At 40.8% G+C, this 22,160-nt stretch overlaps 1 protein-coding gene across 1 annotated transcript in view; it reads right to left on the bottom strand.

Annotated features, from left to right (window-relative positions):
- The window catches only part of SLC9A9 (solute carrier family 9 member A9), a 559,615-nt gene that overhangs the window by 214,857 nt on the left and 322,598 nt on the right, over positions 1-22,160 (bottom strand). Inside the window, exons 10-11 of the mRNA XM_064586786.1 lie at positions 19,757-19,870; positions 17,621-17,732 (exon numbers count right to left, since the gene is read on the bottom strand). Of these exons, the coding sequence (XP_064442856.1) occupies positions 17,621-17,732; positions 19,757-19,870 (226 nt within the window). The remainder of the gene's footprint in view (positions 1-17,620; positions 17,733-19,756; positions 19,871-22,160) is intronic.

Here is a 22,160-nt window from a genome sequence, read left to right as displayed (position 1 = left end):
CCTTTTATTATTTACTGAGAGTCTTAAAACCTTATATAGAGAGTCAAGGGACCAGGGCTCTGTTCTCAGACCTGCTCCTAGTAGGTTGCATGATCATAAGCAGGTTGCCTCATCTGGATCTGTATTGTCTCATATCTAGACGGAGGTTTTAGGATTAGACTTTTGGTCTTTAACTAGAAGTACACATCAGAATCAGTTTGGAACTTAAAAATATTTGTAGCTATTGATGCTAGTGTCCTGACTCTACAGAGATTTGGATTCAGCAGAGAATGGGTTACATGATGGCTCAGGCTTCTCTCATTTCCAACTGTACCACCTTGCTTCAAGGCCCATTACCTTACACCCTGACTAAGCTGCTGGCCAACACTCTGGTATTTTGGCCTCACAGCCTTCATCCTCTCTTCTTTTCAGACTATCCATGTTCCTCTGAACAGTTTCCTTAAAACATAGCTTTTATCTGACTCAGCAGCTGTAAATGGCTTCCCATAGCCCATAGAAACCTTTCAACAGAACCTTACCCCACTTTCCCCATTTACCTCCTCTTCTCCTCTAAGGACTTTTCATACCAATGAGATGGGGGTTTTCCCTCTTCCATAAACAGTTGCTGTTCTTACGTCTGTGCCATGACCCCACTGTTAGCCCCTTTCACTTATTTCTGCCTATATTCCACCCCCATGAAGTTTTTCCAGAATACTCCAGTCCACATTGTTCTCTCTTTCTTAGAAATACAGAAAACATATTGTCATGCCACTTGCATCAGTAAATGATATTCTGAAATGAATCAGTAGTTTAATTTAATCTGTTATTTACCCTCAATTCTTAATCTTTTAAAGTTTGGAATTACATCTTCCTTACACTTGTAGTACCTGAAGCATGAAACTCAGTAAATGTTTTTTAAATTGAACAACTGCAGAGGTTTCTGACCCTCTAGATATGAGGTAGTGTTACTCATGTACTCATTCATTCATCCTTTCATTCATTCAGGCTCCAGGGGATAGTAGTAAATAAGAGATAGTCTCTGTCTTAAAAGAACTTCCAGATTAGTTGGAAATATATATATGTAGTGGGGGTGTTTAGGGTGGTTAGAAAAACCACTCTGGCTAGGTGGCATTTGAGCAGAGACTCTAATAGAAGAAAGACCATGTGGGTATCTGGAAGAAAAGCATTCCAGGCTTCTGGAACAGTAGGTGCAAAGTTCCTGAGGTAAGGATATGTCTGATACGTTCAAGTAGCAGCAAAGGGACTGACATGGCTGGAATGTAATGAATGTGGCAGGGGGCAAGGAGTGGAAAAAGATATTGCCAAAGAGGTAACAGAGCCAGATCATGTTGGGCTATTGAATAGCAAGGCTTTTACATTTTATTTTGAGATGGAAAACTTTAGGAAGGTTTTTGGCAGGGTAGTGATATGATCTACTCTATGCTTAAGAGCATCACTCTGGCTCTGGTATAAAAAACTGATTTCCAGGCTTGAGGTAGAAGGTCAGTGAAGGAGGCTGCTGCATTAATGTGGGTAAGACGTTAAAGAGATCAGACTAGAGTGGTAGCATTATAGATGTGGGAATAATGTCAAAGGTTGGCAGTATTTGCTGATGAGTTGGATGAAGGGTATGAGAAGAAGAGAGAACTCCAAGAGCTTAAGGCCTAAGCCACTGGAAGAACTGGGGAAAACTGTGGGGAGAGCATGTCTGGTATATGGGGGGATGTCAAAGATCATGATCTGGCCATGTGAAATCCAAGATGCCTATTGGTCATCCAAATGAAGAGATTGAGTGGGTAGTTAGATCTAAGTCTGGAGTTCAGTGGAGAGGTTAGAGTCTTTTTACTGGAGAGAGTGGGAAGATGGGAGGGAAGTTTGGAGTTTGAGAGTGTAGGAAGATAAAGTTTATTTTATTTATTTTTTAAAAAAATTTTATTTATTTATTTGACAGAGAGAGAGACACACAGCGAGAGAGGGAACACAAGCAGGGGGAATGGGAGAGGAAGAAGCAGGCTTCCTGCGGAGCAGGGAGCCCAATGCGGGGCTCGACCCCAGGACCCTGGGATCATGACCTGAGCCGAAGACAGACGCTTAACAACTGAGCCACCCAGGCGCCCCGATAAAGTTTATTTTAAACAAAGTCTGTTCTTGCCTCAAGGCCTTTGTATTTGCTGCTTCTCCCACCTCCACTCTCTTCCCAGACTGCCCCTTGGCTGTTCCTCCTCATCTCAGTCCTCAGAAAGACTGTTCTGACCATGCCACCTAAGTGCCCTCCACTTTCAGCCAGGTCTTCTTTGTGTGTCTTTTACTGCACTTACCAACATCTGGAATTATCATGTTTATTTATTTATTTATTTTTAAAGATTTTATTTATTTATTTTGACAGAGAGAGACACAGCGAGAGAGGGAACACAAGCAGGCGGAGTGGGAGAGGGAGAAGCAGGCTTCCCGCGGAGCAGGGAGCCCGATGCGGGGCTTGATCCCAGGACCCTGGGATCATGACCTGAGCCGAAGGCAGACGCTTAACGACTGAGCCACCCAGGCGCCCCTATCATGTTTATTTTTTAATCTTTAAGATCTGTATCCCTTCACAAGAAAGCAAGATTGGTGAGAGCATATCCAGTGCTACTCCTGGAAAGTAGGCACTCCAGTATTGGACGAATATATGAATGAACTGATGAGGGAAAGGTCATATTTTGCATTTGAAACACAACTGGAACCCAAAAGAAAATGAGCAGTAGATGGACAGGGATGCAGAAATGTCCCTGAGAAACTGACCTATCCCTTAAAAGAAATGCCTCTTAAGTGAGTTATTTTGCTGACTTCCTTTCCATTTGGGGTATAATCAATTGCAATCCTTTCTTTCCTTTCATTTCAAGTACTATGAGGGAGTTGATTTCAAAGATTTAATACATTCTCATCATCAATCTGATAAATCAAGCCCTAGTTTGGATCTACAATTGAATTATATATTGCTTTTACCCTTGCTGAAGTCCCATGACCTTGCAAAGAGTAACTACTTTCAGCAAAAATGTCAGTCTGGTTTCAAAATACATTTTCCAGGATAGTACAACCTTGCTACATGGTTCCATTTTCAGTTCAACATTATTTTATCACATGGAATAGATGCCAACAGATTGTTTCAGTGGAAAAGTCTTCTGCATTCAAAAATAAATTGAGTTTTTTTGGAAACTAAGTCTGTATTAGACAAGCAGAACTTTCTTTCCTTCATCTCTCTTCCTGAACTTGAATCATTTAAACGTAAGGCCACTGAGAAGGAATGCAACATGACTTTGGTATATTTTTGCATAAAATGAAGTTTGCTTTTGGATGCCTTGGGCAGCCAGGAAGGGTACTGTAAATAGGATTAGCTCTCTCACAGCTTTGAGTTAAGATGCATAGATGCCTCTGGCTTTGGAAATTTATTTTTATGTAGGTAAGGTGCATGTGGTAGTAAACTGTGGAATAATCCTTGCCACTAGCTGAAATCTTCAACAGAGAATTTCAAAAAAAAGGTTAACAGAGATCAGAAGAAAGTCAATATTCAACGAGTAGTACCCAACTTACGGCCAGGTTGCATTCTGGAAGTCAACTTATGAGTTTTCTGTTTAAACCAGTGGTTTTCAAGTTGGGTGATTTTGTCCCCCCTGGGAATATTTGGCAATGTCTGGAGACATTTGTGTTTGTCTACAGCTAGGGGGCAGGGGACACTACACTTAATCTTGTGGGTAGAGACTGGGGTACTGCTAAACATCCTACAATGTACAAGACAGCGCCCCCCCGGCCAAAAGAATTACGTGGCCCCAAATGTCAATAGTTGCTGGGGTTGAGAAACCCTAGTGTGACACTGGATTGCTTTTTCCGATAGGAGCAATGTTATAAATGGTGATAATGTTCCTATTGTGGAGGGCTATTTTGACAAAAATGGCTATCTGTCTACCATAACCTATTCTTATCCATGCTATGTTGCCGTAACTGCATAAACTACATTTCTTAGCATCTCTTGCAGCTAGGTATAGCCAGATGGCTACTTCTTACTAGGGAAATGAAAGCAGAAGTGATAGATGTCATTCCTGGGCCAAGGCTTTTAAGAAACAGCTGTTCTTACCCCAGTCTCTCTTTCCCCTTCCACTGGCTGGGTATAAATCTCAATGAGTCCCTGTAGCAGGGTTTCCCACACTTTAGCTACATCAGAACCAGCTGGAGGACTTGTTCAACCTCAGATTGCTGAGCTTCACCCCCAGAGTGTCTAATTGAGTGGGTCTGTGGTGGGGCGCAAGAATTTGCTTTTTACATAAGTTCCCAGATGGAGGTGATACCGCTGGTCCAGGGACCACATTTTTAGAACCCTTGGCTTGGGGACATGATGCCACAATATGGAAAGAGCCTGGTGATATCCGAATCACCCATCTAGAGGAGGAGCATCTTTTCCCCTGCTTCCATGTTAATATGAGCCAGAGAGGATTTTACCGTTGTTGTTCAACCACTGAATTTTGGGAGTTTCTGTGCTTATCCTAAAGCTCTCTACGTCCTAAAGCTCTTTACCTCCACCTCCCCCACCCCTCTCTCCCCTACATGTCCCTGTAGAATCACAAAATACTTTTTTAACAGGAGAGCAAATAGGGACTGGGAGGGATGGAGTGGCCAAGGTTACATAGTAAATGCTATGGCTGGTTATTCAATCTGTTTCATTCCCCCTATTGAATATTTAACTCATAACGAATATTTTAAAAAATCATGGTTATCTTAAGTTTGAGTTTTAAGGAAAAATGCAAAGAAGAAAATTTTCTTCCCTTCTCCTGGGCAGAAGAACAATTAGAGGCAACATTTTGAAATACATATTTTGCCTTTTGCTTCTCCTCCCCTACTCATTCTGCACCATCTCTAGCTCTCTCTCCTTTCTTCCTTCTCTCTTTCTCCCTTTCTCAGGATCAGTCTATCCTAATCTAAAATGACCTGTTTTAGACTCTCCAGTCAAAACTCCCATTTCCTTGGGCAGCCAAGATTAGCTTCTTGCCAGGAAAAAAACAACTGAAGACAATCAGAAGGAAGAAATCTGTTGAGAAAGGATAGCACACAATCCTCCTAAACAGCATACATTTAAAAATACTTGTTAACATGCATGCTCTCATGTTTACTTGTGGAATTTAAAAAACAACTCCAGGGAAGTCCGGTGACACTCCTCAGGCACTAAGGGAAGTGGGTGATGAGTGGGATGGAGGATCCTGTAAAGGGAGGGCAAGGTTGTCATTCATAGGCAGGGCACCTGTCTTTGTGTCTACTTCTTTCCTCATGTGGAACCAGATCTCTAAAATAGTTCCTGGTGCTTTTGGAAGAAAGAGCCTTCCAGGCAAAATCAGGGGGAGGCTGGGCAGTGGGGCTGAGACCCAGCCCTATTCATAGAGGTTTGGTCTGCCCGTGAAGGACCTGGTTGCCTGAACAGCATTTGCACCTCCCCAGTATATCAGAACTACTGCTGAAAATTCCTAAATTACTTAATTGCAGTATGGAAATTTAGCACAGGCATTTTTAAAAATAACTGCTTCTTGCTCATTTGCACATATAACTTACTTGAGTCAATCCTATTGACTTCTTTTAAACTCTATCCACAGCACCTGAGGGCAGAATTAGAGGGATTGGTGCCTGGCATAGACATGAACTCTGTTCATGTGTGTTGATAGTTTTCTAAGGTTATGTCTACATAATGCCAAAACAAGCAAGTAGTTAGTAAGCAAATTCAGGCAGAAAATAGGGAAAAATAATGTAGTCTATTTGTTTGCCTCAATGGACAGTTTAATTTGGTTAAAATTATCAATCAGATATTTGTGATATCTCTGACATTCTGGACATCCTGAAAAACTGAAATGTACACAGGAAGTTCCTGAATTAAATGATAAAATTATTTCTGTTCCTGGATCCTAGGACCTTATCCTTGAAACAGGGAGAGGCGGGGCGCCTGGGTGGCTCAGTCAGCGAAGCGTCTGCCTTCGGCTCAGGTCATGATTTCAGGGTCCTGGGATAGAGTCCTGCATGGGGCTCCCTGCTCAGTGGTGAGCCTGCTTCACCCTCTCTCTCTGCCTGCTGCTCCCCCTGCTTGTGCTCTCTCTCTCTTTCTCTGTCAAATAAGTAAATAAAATCTTAAAAAAATAAAAAAAGAAAGAACGAAACAGGGAGAGGTGACAAGCATTCTGGATTGTTTCCTTTCATTACTCAGTGTCTTTGAGAAGCCGGTTTGCTGTTGTTGGCTCCACTGTCTCACTAGATAGGATGACTGGGTTATCTACAAGATCTTGCCACTTTCTCACACTCAATAAATGTCTAAGTTGATTGTGACATTTTGCATGGGTCAATTTGTCCCAGAGGGGGGTCCAGTATATTTTGCTCACAAAAACTGGTACTTTGAGTTATAACATTTTGATTTATGTATTTAGTGCAATACTGTTAGAATGAAGAGGAGAATGTCAATGATTGTCCTTAAATGAAGGAAAAGAGGGGCATCGGGTCTTGTTTTCCATGGGCATGTCACTAACGCTTCTGCACTGGCCTCAGAGAGTGTCCCTGGCAGTGATTTGATAGTCAAACCTTTTTTGGAATGAAAACCCCCGTCTCTGATAGGAGGTTTTCCGGACAGCAGTTGTGAGTTGTGAGCAGTTGTGAGTTGTGAGTTTATATCATGTCTCTGTGAAGCCCTAATGGCTGTCTCATCTGTGGTGGTTAAAGAAAGTGATAGAAATTCCCATCTGTTGAGTGTTTCTTAGGCGGCAGTCCAGTGCCAGGCACTTTATATATATTTTCTAGTGGTTTTCAACACTGACCATCTAAGGTAAGTATGATTATCCCCATTTTACAGTCAAGGGAGCTGAGATTTGGGGAGGGTTAATCACATAGCTCCATGTGGCTGAGCCAGCGTGAAAGCCTGAGCTCATTGCACTGCACCAAAACAGTTTATATTTAGAAAATATTGTGGTGTGCCAAATAGCAGAATCTAATTTGTTGCTTAAAAATGCAAGAGCTAGGGGTGCCTGAGTGGCTCAGTTGTTAAGCGTCTGCCTTTGGCTCAGGTCATGATCCCAGCGTCCTGGGATGGAGCCCCGCATCGGGCTCCCCGCTCAGCGGGGACCCTGCTTCTCCCTCTCCCACTCCCCCTGTTTGTGCTCCTGCTCTCTCTGTGTCTCTGTCAAATAAATAAAATCTTTAAAAAAATTATAATAATAATAAAAATGCAAGAGCTAATAATTTTTATTGTAAATTTATTTTGGAGCAAAGTGCAGAATGATAATGTTTTGACCTAATAATAGGAGAAAACAACTCTATGGGACTGACCACAGGTCTAAGCTAGTTCTCAAATGTTCTGAATTTATCATAACCACATGCACTTTTCTCAGCATTTGACACTGTGGGGACTTAATGGGATCTGCCATTCATATGGACCTACTATGCCTGTCTACTTTTGTCACAGAAATGGTGCTCATGGTTCTTCATTATTTAAGGTGACTTTTTCTGTGACTACTTGATACATTTCCTGCATAAGCTGGTTAACTCTGTCCCATTTGAAGACCTCAGAAGATCTACTCCAGTTGTCCACTTTGCTCATTAATGCCTATGCCAGGCCACAGTGAGAGATGAGGGTTCAGTAGAAATTCATCTCCTCTAATGAAGAAAACGTTCTGAGCCTGTGCTGCATTAACTAGTTAGTGGCCTTGTAGTGGTAAGGAAGGGATAGTGGCCTAATTAATTGCACAAGATGTGCCCAGGGCAGGAAGACTATACATTATGGGTGGGTGAGGGAACACTGGACTCTGGGTGAGGGGCCTGCAAAGGGGTTAGGCCTGGCAAGGAATGCTTGAAGACATGATGGCATCATCCAGGCTGTCTCTCTCTGGAATTATGAACAAGGGAAGAGGAGAGGTAAGAAAGAACTTGTTGCCTAGAGGGCTCAGACTCTCAAATAACCCTTGTATGCACATTTAATAATTTTTTTTAAGATCTTTTATTTATTTATTTGAGAGAGAGAATGAGAGAGAGAGAGAGAGCACATGAGAGGGGGGAGGGTCAGAGGGAGAAGCAGACTCCCTGCTGAACAGGGGGCCCGATATGGGACTTGATCCCGGGACTCCAGGATCATGACCTGAGCCGAAGGCAGTCGCTTAACCAACTGAGCCACCCAGGCGCCCTCCTTGTATGTACATTTAAAGAAATCTTTTTCCAAGCTGAAGTTAGAGGTAGCCTGATCTTGATTCAATTCATCTGACTGATATAAACGTCCCAGGGTTTTTAATGAGATCTTAGGTTTTTGATTAAAAAACAAACACATCCCTCCAACACAAATTAAACAGAGATTTGAAAAATATTCTTAGATCCAAATGGTACTTTCAGGAAGTATTAACAATGTTTATTGTTATCAACACTCAGAGAAGGGTTTTTTAGCCAGAAGTGAGTAGGTTAAATATATTTTCTTTCATTTAAAACATGAAAGGTTTTATTTGTTGATCTCTTTCCTTAGAGTTATCGTTGCTTAGCTCCCGTCTGTGGAACCAGGAAAGTTTGGTCTGAGAGGTGCTTATGGGACCAATTCCGGGATTAGAATTTCCCAGGGCTCACAGAACAGGAATGGATAGCCCTTAAGTGGTCATTTTAGTGAAATGTGCAATTCTAGTTGGGAAGAAAATGTTGTAGGTTGTTCATTCATTTGCTTACTCATCCACCAATTACTTGTGGAAGGATACTCAGTTTCACCGAATGTGCTGAGTGCTGAGGTACAGAGTAAACCAAACAGATCTGTGTATGGGCTTACAAAGCACCAGTCTAGAAGGGAATGAGGCAGGCAAGCCAAAATTCATAGTGTAATGTGATGGGTATTAGGAGAGGAGAAGTATTGGGTGCTATGGAAACAGATGAGGGGGACCAACCTAGACCTGAGTTACCAAGGCTTCCTACAGGATGTGATGTCTAAGCTGAGATATAAAAAGGAATTAGTTGAATAAAAGAATTGAAGATAGGGGGGTGTGGCCAGAGTTTTGAGCAGAGGGAGAGTCTGAGTGAATAGGGGGAAAGACCTCAGCAAGCTTAAGGAACTGGAAGGAATTCAATAACTGGGTAAACATTGTTATGCTGATCAGATGGCAGATGCAAGAACAAGAAGCAAGACTGGCATCTAGGAGGGTCTAAGGCAAAACAGACGAGGTAGGAGGAATAGATTGAAGAAAGAGATTCAGAACAGAAAACTGTTAATTGTGATGATGTTCTGGGACATGCTTCTCGAACCTTCATGTGCACATGAATTACCCGGATATCTTATTAAAAGACAGGTTTGGGTTCAAGATCAAGAAAGCATGGACGTGTCCCTTTATGTGATGACTGGTAATTGTGGGGCAGTCCTGGTAGCTTAACTGGAGTTCCATTAGCTTGGGCAGTAATAAACACAGATTCCTAAGCATTGCTGACACAATGACTTTCCCTCTTCACTTTCATGAATTCCTCCAGTTGTCTTCCTGGCTGCAGTTGATAAGGCCACTTTTGAGTCAGTCTCAAATTGGCTCTGACCATGGCATGACTGGTGGCTCACCAAAAAGACACAGAGAAAGGTGGTCTCCTACAACTCGACAGTGGTTCTTAAGTTGTCCTTCCGAGGAATACTGCTGTTCTGTGAGCTGCAGAACACGGTGTTCCCCAACACTTAAATAAGAGTGGCAGTCTTTTCACCACCCAGGGGGAAAAAAATGAATGCTAATGGAAAATTTTTCTTAATTTAAGTTTTTCTTCCATGACTTTCTCTTAATCCTTCGACGCTGGCCGCTATTTGAAGGCTAAGAATGAGTGCCGCTGGACAACCAAATGAGCAACAACAACATTACCAGCAAAGCCTAGAGACACTGGTGCTGTTGTCTTCATGGCAACATGAGCTCATGGGTGAAGTTTTATATTATATCTGTACGCTGTGGCCACATTTGCCTGGTTAAAACTCTTTCGAGTTTACGCAACAGTACACATCAGGGTTTTCGCGTCTCTTCCAAACACAGCAGAAATGGACAAATTGGAGAAGCATGTTCTCTGACATATTGTCAGCCTCCTTCAACTTGCCCAAGCACTTCCAGGCCTCCCTCCTGTTCAGATCAGCACAGCAGCACTGCACAGAGGCTCTGTAGCCCAGCAGGACACGGTCTCCGAGTCACAGCGGTCTCAGGAAGGCTGCCAGGGCTCAGCTGGGCTTGGCATTTCCCCTCCTTCTAGCAACTCCCGGCTCTTCTTCAGTTTTAAATTAAATAAAAATTGCAGCACATGGATTTGAATTAAAACAAGAGGCCTGATCTTTGTAATATGCACCACAACAATAGGAAAGCTAATTTGTGCGAAGCACATCTCCTCCTTTAATTTAAACCACAGAACTCTGCCTCTTTGGTTTCAAGGGAACTGAGAGCTGGGCCGGGGCAGCTCACTCCTGGCATTAACTAGGGCTGTGCTCAAGGGCAACAGGAACAGTTTCAGGGGAGCTCAGCGTTCCTCTTAAGCCCTTTGTGCTGGGTGTCACACGATACACCAAGGCAGTTCCGAACTCCTGGCCTTGAATTTAAAGAAGGCCTTAAAAATGTCTCAGGGTAAACTTCCCCTAATTGACTCTAAACAGCAACCTAGCTACCAAAAAGAGAATTTGCATTACTGAAAGCTTTGCAAGGCAGAGAGACAACCACGGACCTTGAGACAATTCCTCATTTTCAGATTCCAAGGCTTTGTGCGTGTAGATGACTAGTCTATACAAAATAAATCAGGTAAGGTCTGTGCTAGGTGAGAAACACGATCTGGGTTCTGACAGTTGCTTCACTCCGTTTAATTGGCTCTAGTGGCAAAAGGTGGAGGCCGGGGAAGCGGGTGGCAGCAGGGGTGGTGGGGCCATCCCTGAACAATGTGGGCTTTCCTCAACAACATTATCTACTCAGCTCAAAGCCCCTATTTCAAGGCTCGCTGCAGGTCCCACTCACTAGCGGGTGATGAGTGATAAACAGCTGGATCGCTTTGTAGACTTTCACCTTGAGGTGAAATTTATATATCTTGGGCACCCTCTTTAGGAAAAATAATACAAAGAATATCTTTTACCGACTTTACACGCCATCAGAACACACTTGTAGGGCCCCTCTAGGGATCTTGGAAGGGGCCCGTGTGAATGAGGAAGACTGAGGCTTAAGCCTTGTTAGCTTTACAAGTGAATCCACTTCTGTTTGGCAGGCATTGCTAACTGTTCTGCCCAGTGCCAAAAGGGTATGCATAAGGTGAGGGTAAAGATGTTGGAAAAGGATTTATTAAATGGTAGATGTATTGACTAAGACAGAAAGTTCTAGTTCTTATTTGACTGGACTTTGAACCACCTGAGGTACACTGTCTTAGTGAACCAAGTTTAGGCCACACAAAGCCAAGCTCTCTATAGGCTGCAAACCTCTTAAGGGCAAGGTCAGTATCTTTGTCTTTGTTTACCTAAATACCTACCCAAAGAGTGTGTCAATGAATGTCCACTGAAAGAAGAGCTGGAGGACTGTGAATGACTAAATGTGTACATAAGTTCATATTCCTGTTTTATTTTAAAATGTTTAATTTAAATTCAATTTAGTTAACATATAGTGTATTATTAGTTTTAGGGGTAGAATTTAGTGATTCATCAATTGCATATAACACCCAGTGCTCATTACATCAAGTGCCCTCCTTAATGGCCATCACCCAATTACTCCCCCTACCCACAACCCTCAGTTTATTATAGTTAAGAGTTCTTATGGTTTGCCTCACTCTTTTTATCTTATTTTATTTTTCCTTCACTCCCCTTATGTTCATCTACTTTGTTTCTTAAATTCCACATATGAGTGAAATCGTATGTCATGTGTCTTTCTCTGACTGACTTATTTCCCTTAGCATAATACCCTCTAGCTTCATCCACATAGTTACAAATGATAAGATTTCATTCTTTTCGATGGCTGAGTAATATTCCATTGTGTGTGTGTGTATCTATATATCTATATCTATATATATCTATATCAAATCTTCTTTATCCATTCATCTGTCAATGGACATCTGGGCTCTTTTCATAGTTTGGCAATTGTGGTCATTGCTGCTATAAACATTGGGATTGCAGTTGCCCCATTGAATCACTATTTTTGTATCCTTTGGATAAATACCTAGTAGTGTAATTGCTGGGTCATAGGGTAGTTCTATTTTTAACTTTTTGAGGAAACTCCATACTGTTTTTCAGAGTGGCTTCACCAGTTTGCATTCCCACCAGCAGTGTAAGAGGGTTCCCCTCTCTTTGCATCCTCGCCAACATCTGTTATTTCCTGAGTTGTTAATTTTAGCCATTCTGACTGATGTGAGGTGGTATCTTATTGTGGTTTTCATTTGTATTTCCCTGATGCTAAGTGATGTTGAGCATTTTTTCCATGTGTCTGTTAGCCATTTGCATGTCTTCTTTGGAGAAATCTTCTGCCCATTTCTTAACTGGATTTTTTTTTTGGGGGTGTGGACTTTGATAAGCTCTTTATAGATTTTGGATACTAGCCCTTTATCTGATATTTCATTTGTGAATATCTTCTCCCATTCTGTAGGATGCCTTTTAGTTTTGTTGACTGTTTCCTTTGCTGTGCAGAAGCTTTTTATCTTGATAAAGTCCCAATAGTTCATTTTTGCTTTCGTTTCCCTTGCCTCTGGAGACGTGTCTAGCAAGAAGTTGCCGTGGCCAAGGTCAAAAAGGTTGCTCCCTGTGTTCTCCTCTAGGATTTTGATGCTGTCCTGTCTTACATTTAGGTCTTTCATCCATTTTGGGTTTATCTTTGTGTATGGTGTAAGAGAATGGTCAGTTTCATTCTTCTGCATGTGGCTGTCCAATTTTCCCAAAACCATTTGTTGAGGAGACTGTCTTTTTTCCATTGGATATCCTTTCCTGCTTTGTCAAAGATTAGTTGACCATAGAGTTGTGGGTCCATTTCTGGGGTTTTTATTCTGTTCCACTGATCTATGTGTCTGTTTTTGTGCCAGTACCATACTATCTTGATGTAATTTAGCTTGAAGTCTGGAACTGTGATGCCGCCAGCTTTAGTTTTCTTTTTCAACATTGCTTTGGCTATTTGGGGTCTTTTCTGGTTCCATACAAATTTTGGAATTGTTTGTTCCAGCTCTGTGAAAAATGCTGGTGGTGTTTTGATAGGGATTGCATTGAGTGTGTAGATTGCTTTGGGTAGCATAGACATTTTAACAATATTTGTTCTTCCAATCTGTGAGCATGTAATGTTTTTCCATTTCTTTGTGTCTTCCTCAATTTTTTTCATAAGTGTTCTATAGTTTTCAGAGTACAGATCTTTTGTCTCTTTGGTTAGGTTTATTCCTAGGTATCTTATGGTTTTTGGTGCAATTGTAAATAGGACTGATTTCCTTGATTTCTCTTTCTGCTGCTTCATTGTTGGTGTATATAAATGCAACAGACTCCTGTGCATTGATTTTATATCTTGTGACTTTGCTGAATTCCTGTATCAGTTCTAGCAATTGTTTGGTGGAGTCTTTTGGGTTTTCTACATAGGGTATCACGTCATTTGCGAAGAGTGAAAGTTTGATTTGTTCTTTTCTGATTTGGATGCCTTTTAATTCTTTTTGTTGTTTGATTGCCGAGGCTAGGACTTCTAGTACTATGTTGAACAACAGTGGTGGGAATGGACATTCCTGTTGTGTTCCTGACCTTAGGGGGAAAATCTCAGTTTTTCTCCATTGAGGATAATATTCGCTGTGGGTCTTTCATAGATGGCTTTTATGATGTTGAGGTATGTTTCCTCTGTCCCTACATTGTGGATGGTTTTTATCAAGAAAAGATACTGTATTTTGTCAAATACCTTTTCTGCATTTATGGAGAGGATCATATGGTTCTTATCCTTTTTTTAATTAATGTGGTGTATCATGTTCATTCATTTGTGGATGTTGAACCACCCCTGCAGCCCAGGAATAAATCCCACTTGGTTATAGTGAATAATCCTTTTAATGTACTGTTGGATCCTATTAGCTACATACTCCCATTTTAGATAAAGAGTCATTGTTCACCATCTCCAAAGGACTCTGAAAAATGTTTTGAGCTATGTAAAGAAAGGCTCCATATAAATGTATTGTTGAAGCATGGACAACTAGAGTCTTCCAGAGGGCTACTAAAAGTCATAATTCTAGGCATAGTTAAAAACACTAGGCTATATTCTAAAGCAAATATTAAAAAAAAAATTTTAAATGGGCTCCACACCCAGCTTAAACTGTGGGGCTTGAACTCACAACCCTGAGATCAAGACCTGAGCTAAAATCAAAAGTCAGATGCTTAACTTACTGAGCCACCCAGGATCCCCAAAGGCAAATATTCTTTAAAGGGACTGTCTTTCTCTTCTGGTTTCCACAGAAAATGCTAGACAATATGTTATGTGATCTGCTTCTTTACCTTCTCTCTGGCTTATGTTACCCTAAGTTGACCTTTTAAATTCTTTATTTCCTGGCAAATACATTTAAAACTTTAGATCCTGAGTAAATAGAATATGAGAATTCATGCAGAAAATCAAAGCTGAGTCTAGAGCATTCTTTTTTGAAGAAAAATACTGCACTGCACATGGTGAACTCACCTGATGCTTCCTATACTCTGATGGGGGTCAGTAGGTGCAGTGTAGAACTTGAACTGATGTGGGAGGGGTGTCACCCACATGTTTGATTTATTGTGAAATGGACAAGGATCAGGTTTGTGTGAGAGACATGTTATACATGTTGGGGTTGGCCTGTGTTAGGAAGGGCATAATTTTGATTTAACTTTTATTCTCATGACCTTAGGGTAAATCTGAAGTAGTGTGATGCAGTTTAGAAGGCTCTAAATTCAAAGTCAAGAGGCTAGGGTTCAAGTCTCATTTTCTCTTTAACTGGTTGTAAGATGGTGAGCAAGATACCCAATCTCTCCATGTCTCCCTCATTCTGGCTCTCTCTCTTTTCAATCTGTAGAAAGAGACTAATAATGCCTATTCTACCTTGCTCTGGATCTGAGTCTCAAAACATTGTTCATAAAAGGTCTTGGAAAGGTTAGAGTGACTTTTGAATTGAGCATCTATGATTCCATTATATAACCACATAACATTGCAATTTCCTCATTTTAAAGCTAAGAAGATAGCTTTTTAGTGGAAAATCCAATGTTTTTTCCACCATGCCAGGGAATATCATCAATATTATTAATTTGTAATTAAGATGGCATTAAAAATAGAAGTAACCCAATCTCTTTTTTGTTCAGATTCACTTCAATGTGAAAAGCATACAAAACAAAAATCTAGGCAAATCTATAGAAAGAAGCTTACTTTGACCCAAGATGACTGCAACCCTTGAGGTCAAGCTGGTGAACTGCTAACAATGAGTGACTGATATCTAGCAGATGACATGGATGCTCAGTGTGGAAGACAATGGGTGTCATTCTCTGGATTATAATCATATATAGTAGTAGATGCCCTGAAAATTTGACATGATGGTCTTTTTGATGATGGGTACTAACTGATTGACATTCTCCTGAATTAAACTAAAGATATCAACTCCCTTAATGTGATGAGGTTTTAGAACAAGGCCAGATAGTAAATATTTTAGGTTTTGTGGGCCATGTGATTTCTGTAGAAACAACTCAACTCTGCCTTTGTAATGCAACAACAGACAAGACAATATGTAAACAAAGGGGTATAGCTGTGTTTCAACTTTATTTACAAATAAAGTTGGGCTAGATTTGGTTCAAAGGCCATAGTTTGCTGACTCTCTGCTTTAGAAATATCCCCTAGATATTTCTAGAAATAGAAATAGATAAAATATCATCAAATTCTGGGCATCCTCACATCCCTTGGCCATACATACTGTATTGCTGGCCTCAGTTTTTAGCATAGTTCTAATTCCTACAGCTAAGCAAACATAGGAGGTGCCAGACCCTGGAGAAACCATCAAGTCAGGTGGTCATTTGGGCAGACACTTCATATCCCTACATGGCTATTCAAAACCTCACACCTTTCTCAAAGTGATCTTTGTAAAATAAAGCATTGTTTAAAATATAATACTTAAGTTTTAAAAATAAGCCAGAGTATTTATTCTCCAGAGTAAAACTACTGATGTTTTGATGGGAAGGAAGGAAAAGTGCTTTCCAGCTCCTAGAAATGACTTGCTAAAGGGCAACCCAGTGGGGACTTCCTATTTATAAGTGATCAAACTTGCTTTTTGTTTTCCCATAATAGAAGTCAACTTATTTCCAAAGTTCATTGCTGTTCTAAGTCAAAGATCACCTACCAGTTCAACTTATCCTCTTTATGACTCTTTCTCTCATTCCAGCGTATCTGGAAATGGAGGGAAGCACTGTCAGAAGCCTACAGAAGGGCAATTTTAAGCTCTGGATCTCCATTTTTTCATACTTGGTTAAATAGCTCATTCTCAACCTGGAAACTACTAATACTTTACTGTGCAAAACAGGCTAGAATGCAACAGAAAGTGAAACAAGTCTTTTACTCCTAGTACTACCTCTGAAAATATGGATTTTGAGACACTTGGGTGGGTTCAAAGTGGAATCTCCTCTCACCTTCGGGAATTCCTGAACCACTTCAGGGCTCAGGAATGCTTTTGTCCTTGGCCAAGTTAGATAACCTCTTTGAGGTCCTGAGCCTCAGTTTCTCCATCTAAAATATGGTTTAATATCTGCTTCATAGAATTGATCTATAGTGAGTGGCAAATAGTAGATATTTAATAAGTGATAGTTTCCTCAGTTTTTCCATATCCCCCTGCATGCCCCAAATTGTATTTGCTTGCTCTATTCTGAGTCTGTTTGTTTGTTTATTGTAATTTCACGTATATTCCCATGAACTGCCCTGAGTGTAAGTAAGTGTATTCATACATAGAAGGCATGTAAGGAAAAAGGTCCCTGAATAAGGCAAGACTGATGGTAGGAAAATGATTGGACAGAAAGAAATCACAATTTCCAGAGTAGTTCAGGGTCAGAAAATTCATTTGGTTTATTTTCTTTTGGACAAAGGAGCTTTCAGGTATGGTTTAAACAAGTAGAACATAAGCTTCTTGAGAGCAGAGAACTTGTCAGTTACATCCACTAGTGTTTAGAACTGCTCTTGGCACTAGGTGAGTATGCAATTAATACCCGTTTTCTCAACTAATAACTGAGCATACTTAGATATGATTCACTTTTGTGTTAACTACAGGAAGTTCCTGGAGTTTTGCATAGGAAAGGAAAGGGATTCTAGGGAGAAGTCCTAACATTGGACAAAGATGGCACCACTTATACACTATTTATCTTCAAGTACACAATATATGAAATGACTATGCAAATTCCCTGATATGAAAATTGATCTGGAATAGGTCAGGGGAAAGTCGAATACCTATTCTATGCCAGTTTCTGGCAGATACTGTATTTTCCAACAAAATTCCCTTTAGTTTCATTTTCTTCTTAGAAAGAAATCCCACTGTTGCTCAGGACTTAGAGTATCAGCATGGTACTAGGTACGATGGGGTAGAGTAGTAGATGCAATGTGTTAAGAGGACCAGGAGATCTCTACATTTCCTGAGGCTGCTTTCCACGTGCTGTAAGAGTGTGAGACAACAGGAGTACTAGCATATAACATAGTTCACATACCTGAAAACATCATCATGTGCTGAAAATTCCAGGGGATCTTCTGTTTCCGGCCCAGATTCAGGAGGAAGGAGAGGGGATATATGTTGCAGGCTCTGGCAACAAAAATTGCAAGCTACAGATAAGCACAGGGAAACATTGAGGAAAACATTGCTGCAATGAGGCTGCGAATCCTTGAACTTTAACTATTACGTTCTTTTTTTTTTTTTTTAATTTATTTATTTGAGACAGAGAGAGAGCACAAGCAGGGGAAGGGGCAGAGGGAGAAGCAGGCTCCCCGCTGAGCAGGGAGCCCGATGTGGGACTCGATCCCAGGACCCTGGGATCATGACCTGAGCCAAAGGCAGCCGCTTAACCGACTGAGCCACCCAGGTGCCCCTAACTATTACGTTCTTAAGCTTCTCTATTTTATGGCCCAGAAAACAGGGATAAATATGTCAATACCTGTATGTCCAACTTGCTTCCAAAATTCATCTTTAAATGTCAATTCTTTTCCAGAAATAGCAGAGAACTCTGCTTTTCTTTGAATATCTACCTGGTTTAGAATTGTTAACCCTGTACCATTTCAATCACTGTAAATTTTCTCATCACATTTATGTTGCTGATGACTGATTCTTTGCTCAACTCTGCTGCAAAATGTGAGGCAGAGACGGTTCAGAGGCTGGGGCATTATCTTCTCAAGCAGCACTTTAGAAAGGATAAATGTACTTCTGCTCATGATTGCCATCTTACCTTCCATCAGTTTATACTCCCTGTATCTGGCAAGCTTCACTTACTTTTTTTCTCTTAGTGGATTTAATTTTGACAGGAATTGCCTGTCTAAATGTATAATACAACTCCTTTAGGAAGCATTTTGTTAAAGTTCAGGCTTTACAGGTTAAAATCTACAAAAATACTGGTGGTAGTCATCTCTTCCCTTTCATCACCCAGGACTCCTTCCCTGAGAGTCTGTAGATTCTAGTTTGTCCTCAAATGGGATGGAGTTATGTGGGAAGAGGGAGCTTCCATCTAAGAGGTAGGTTTTGGATGAGATTGGAGTGTTCAGTTGAATGTTTAGTGAAAAGAGGACAGAAGGCAAATGCAGATGCTTATTGGAACAGGACTTACAGAAGAGGGGTCAACTCTCCTTGCTGTCAGGATCACATGCCTGTGATCTGATGGGGCATCTGCCCATTTTCCAGAGGACAACAGTTGCTGACTGTACTTGGGGACATCCATAGCAGCTCAGTATCCTATCAAAGAGACATCCATTCCTACTGGGGAATGCTTACACCCCAGGTCTAGAGCTACAAAAGTCCTCTGCATTAAAAGGGAGGTCTAGGGGCGCCTGGGTGGCTCAGTTGGTTAAGCGTCTGCCTTCGGCCCAGGTCATGATTCCAGGGTCCTGGGATCGAGTCCTGCATCAGGCTCCCTGTTGAGCGGGAAGCCTGCTTCTCCCTCTCCCTCTACCTGCTGCTCCCCCTGCTTGTACTCTCTCTCTCTAATAAAAAATAAAAAATCTTAAAAAAAAATAAATAAAAGGGAGGTTTATATTTTATCTGTTATTTTACTTATAGGAAAGGGTAATCTTATTAAAATAAACTCACATGTACACTTATATAAGACATTGGAATCACATCTATAATGCTAATTTCATCTGATCTTTACTCTGTGTATCCTATTTTCAAAGTCCTCACTGGAAAAGAGATTTTACCATCTTGTGACGAAAATATTTCTAAAGCTTAATAATCCTGACTATATTCAGATACACTCTAATGCAGATTAAGTATATTTCTCTGTAAAGAATGGATTGATATATTTTTATGTAAATGATTCATAATTTAAGAACATACTTTGACTATTCAGGAAATAAATATATTTTGAATATTCATTTTTTTGAGTATTCTATTCTCCTTCAGTTTTCCCCCTTTATTTCTCTCAGTATTTTCCAAATTTCTTATCTTGGAAACAGAAGCATTTAATAAAGATCCCAATTTCTTAGGATCTTTTCCCTCGTACTAGAAATTACATATCTGCCATGAATTTGAGCCTTGCAATAAACTTGAGGAAATTACTTTAACAATTTAACAGAATAATCAGTAAAAGTAAGTAGTTTGCTCTTTTCCCTCATCACTCCATGTTCTGTATTTCAAAGGATACAAAGGCTCCGAGTATAAAAAGAGCATTGAAGATATGATTCTGGAACGTGAATAGCGCCAGGCCCATGTAACAGAAGATGACATTCTCGGCCAAGAAGTTCATAAATTCAAACAACTGAAAACAAAACAGAAACCAAAAACCATTAATTATGACTCAGGTTTGAATCCACTTAATATCTTGTAACTGTTTTGGTAAGTGGATGGTCCTCTTGTATCTGGGAAGGCCACCCATTGGCCTTGTGTTCCACTTCTGGAGGGTTACAGGGCCCCTGACTACCCTGTCGGGCCCTCTGACTCTACCCTGGCTCTCCACCCAGTGACAGATGTGGCAGCCATGTCAACATCCTATCTTCCTTTCCAACTGCAAGGCTGCTAGAGATACACCTGGGTCTATCAGCCAGCATGATCCTCCATGGAACAATTCCTACAAGGATGGTAGAATATTCCTTGTTATAGAAATTTACGTGATTGCTTAAGGTATACCATAGGAAAGCATGCAAAGACTGTTTAGCTTCTTCTGACATTACTCAGTAGCTGCCCTTGAGTTCCTAGGCCCTGAAAACTTTTCAAAAAAAGTTTTAGCTAAATTACCTTCCTCAGGCAGGAAGGGGGGACAAACTTGGAAAGCTTGGAAGCTTGTAGTAAGAATGAATGTCAATTATATTTCAACATTAGAATGATCAGTATATTTCAAACCCCAGACAATGAGACTCATTAAATTGACTGATGTAGGTATATCCATTAAATGTCTATAATTTCTAGCTGGTAAAAAGAAAATGATTAATCCCAGGGATCAGTTTATGCAATGAGAACACAATAGATACATCAAATTCAGTCAGAGGAATGGAGTAATAACATGCTATGCAGAGGGATGCTCCCAAGAGTTATTCTTAGGTCATTAACTAAACAATTTAAGTTGAGCATGAAAAACGTTCTCTAACTTCCAGATCAGAAGTAAAAGGGAAATGTGTCCAGGGGCTACAACAAACACACATTTGGAAGAGACTTTAGTTTAGGTTCCAGAATTTTCATTTGGAAGTTTCTGAAACTTCATTCTCAGCCCTACATAAATCACCATGTTAGGTAAACGTCTCTGGAGGCATTTCTCTTGACTTTTTAAGGACTCATTATTTTTTCATGTAATGTATTTACAGCTCCACAAATAATGCCCAATGCCTGCTTACCGACAGTTGACAGAAAGAAAAGCAAAGTCTTGTCAGAAACATTATTTAAAGCCAGTAATAGAAATAAAGGATTAAAAAAGACATAGCTCCTGTGGTCTTTCTGCAGTGGCAGTGATCATTAATTATCCTGAGGACTTGTTTCACATTCCAGACCAGCTCATCTTAACAAACACTGTCACCCAAATAACCACAAAAACTTGAAAACATGCGAGAAAATAGAGGGGATGGGGAACATTTTGCTCCCTCCTCATATCTTTACTTTTTCAAAAAGTGAGATTTGGCTACTGTCTTAATTTGCTCAGCCTACCATAACAAAATACTATAGACTGGCTGGTTAAAACAACAGATTTATTTCTCATAGTTCTGGAAGCGGAGAAGTCCAAGATCAAAGGGTCATGTCAATCAGTTAGGTTCTGGTGAGAATCCTCTTCCTGATTTGCAAACAGCAGTCTGCTTGCTGTATCCTCACATGGCAGAGATCTCTCTCTCATGTCTCTTCTAAAAGGGCACTAATCCCATCATGAAGCCTCCACCTTCATTACCTAATCAGCTCCCCAAAGCCCCACCTCTATATACCACCACATTGGAGGTTAGGACTTCAACCATAGGAATTTGGTCGGGGGAGGGACACAAACATTCAGCTATGGCACAGCTATCCAGTTTTTAACATTAACAAATGCATGCAAGATTAAATTCATAGAGTCTCTTCTCCTGTCCCCCATCCCAAGTACTGTAGAAGGGACATTTTGCCATCTAAGATCCACCTCTTCTTGGTGGTCATACTCCAATTTCCTTCTGGGGTCCACTTTCTTCCCCACTCTCAGCTCACATGTTGAAGCCTCCATTAGCTCAGATCTGGAATATATGATTTAGGACTAAACCACTCAAATCAATGCATTTCTCTAGCCAGAATGTTTGGTTCAGAAATGGGTGTGGTGCATTCAGAGCCAAAGAAATACAATGAGACCTGGCAAGAAATGCCGGGACAAAGACCCCCATCTTTTCACAGTGTGAGAAAGTAGGATGCACGCTAGGGAGCTGCTGCTAGCCATCTTGTGATCACAGGGGAAACAGTGGTCTGAATGAGAAGCCATGTCCTGACAACGCTGCTCAACCTGTATTCAGCCTCTCCCAAAGCAAAATCTACCCTTGGACTATTGAATTAAAAAGACCAAGAAATCACTTTTTTTGTTGGAGGTGAGGTTTCTATCACTTAGAATG

This window comes from Mirounga angustirostris, unplaced genomic scaffold (genome assembly GCF_029215605.1).
Source record: "Mirounga angustirostris isolate CCGP_5_RB_7025 unplaced genomic scaffold, mMirAng1.0.hap1 SCAF_1, whole genome shotgun sequence".
Taxonomy (NCBI): Eukaryota; Metazoa; Chordata; class Mammalia; order Carnivora; family Phocidae; genus Mirounga; species Mirounga angustirostris.
Note: the sequence above shows the minus strand (reverse complement) of the source record. Positions and strands in the feature narration are given on the sequence as shown.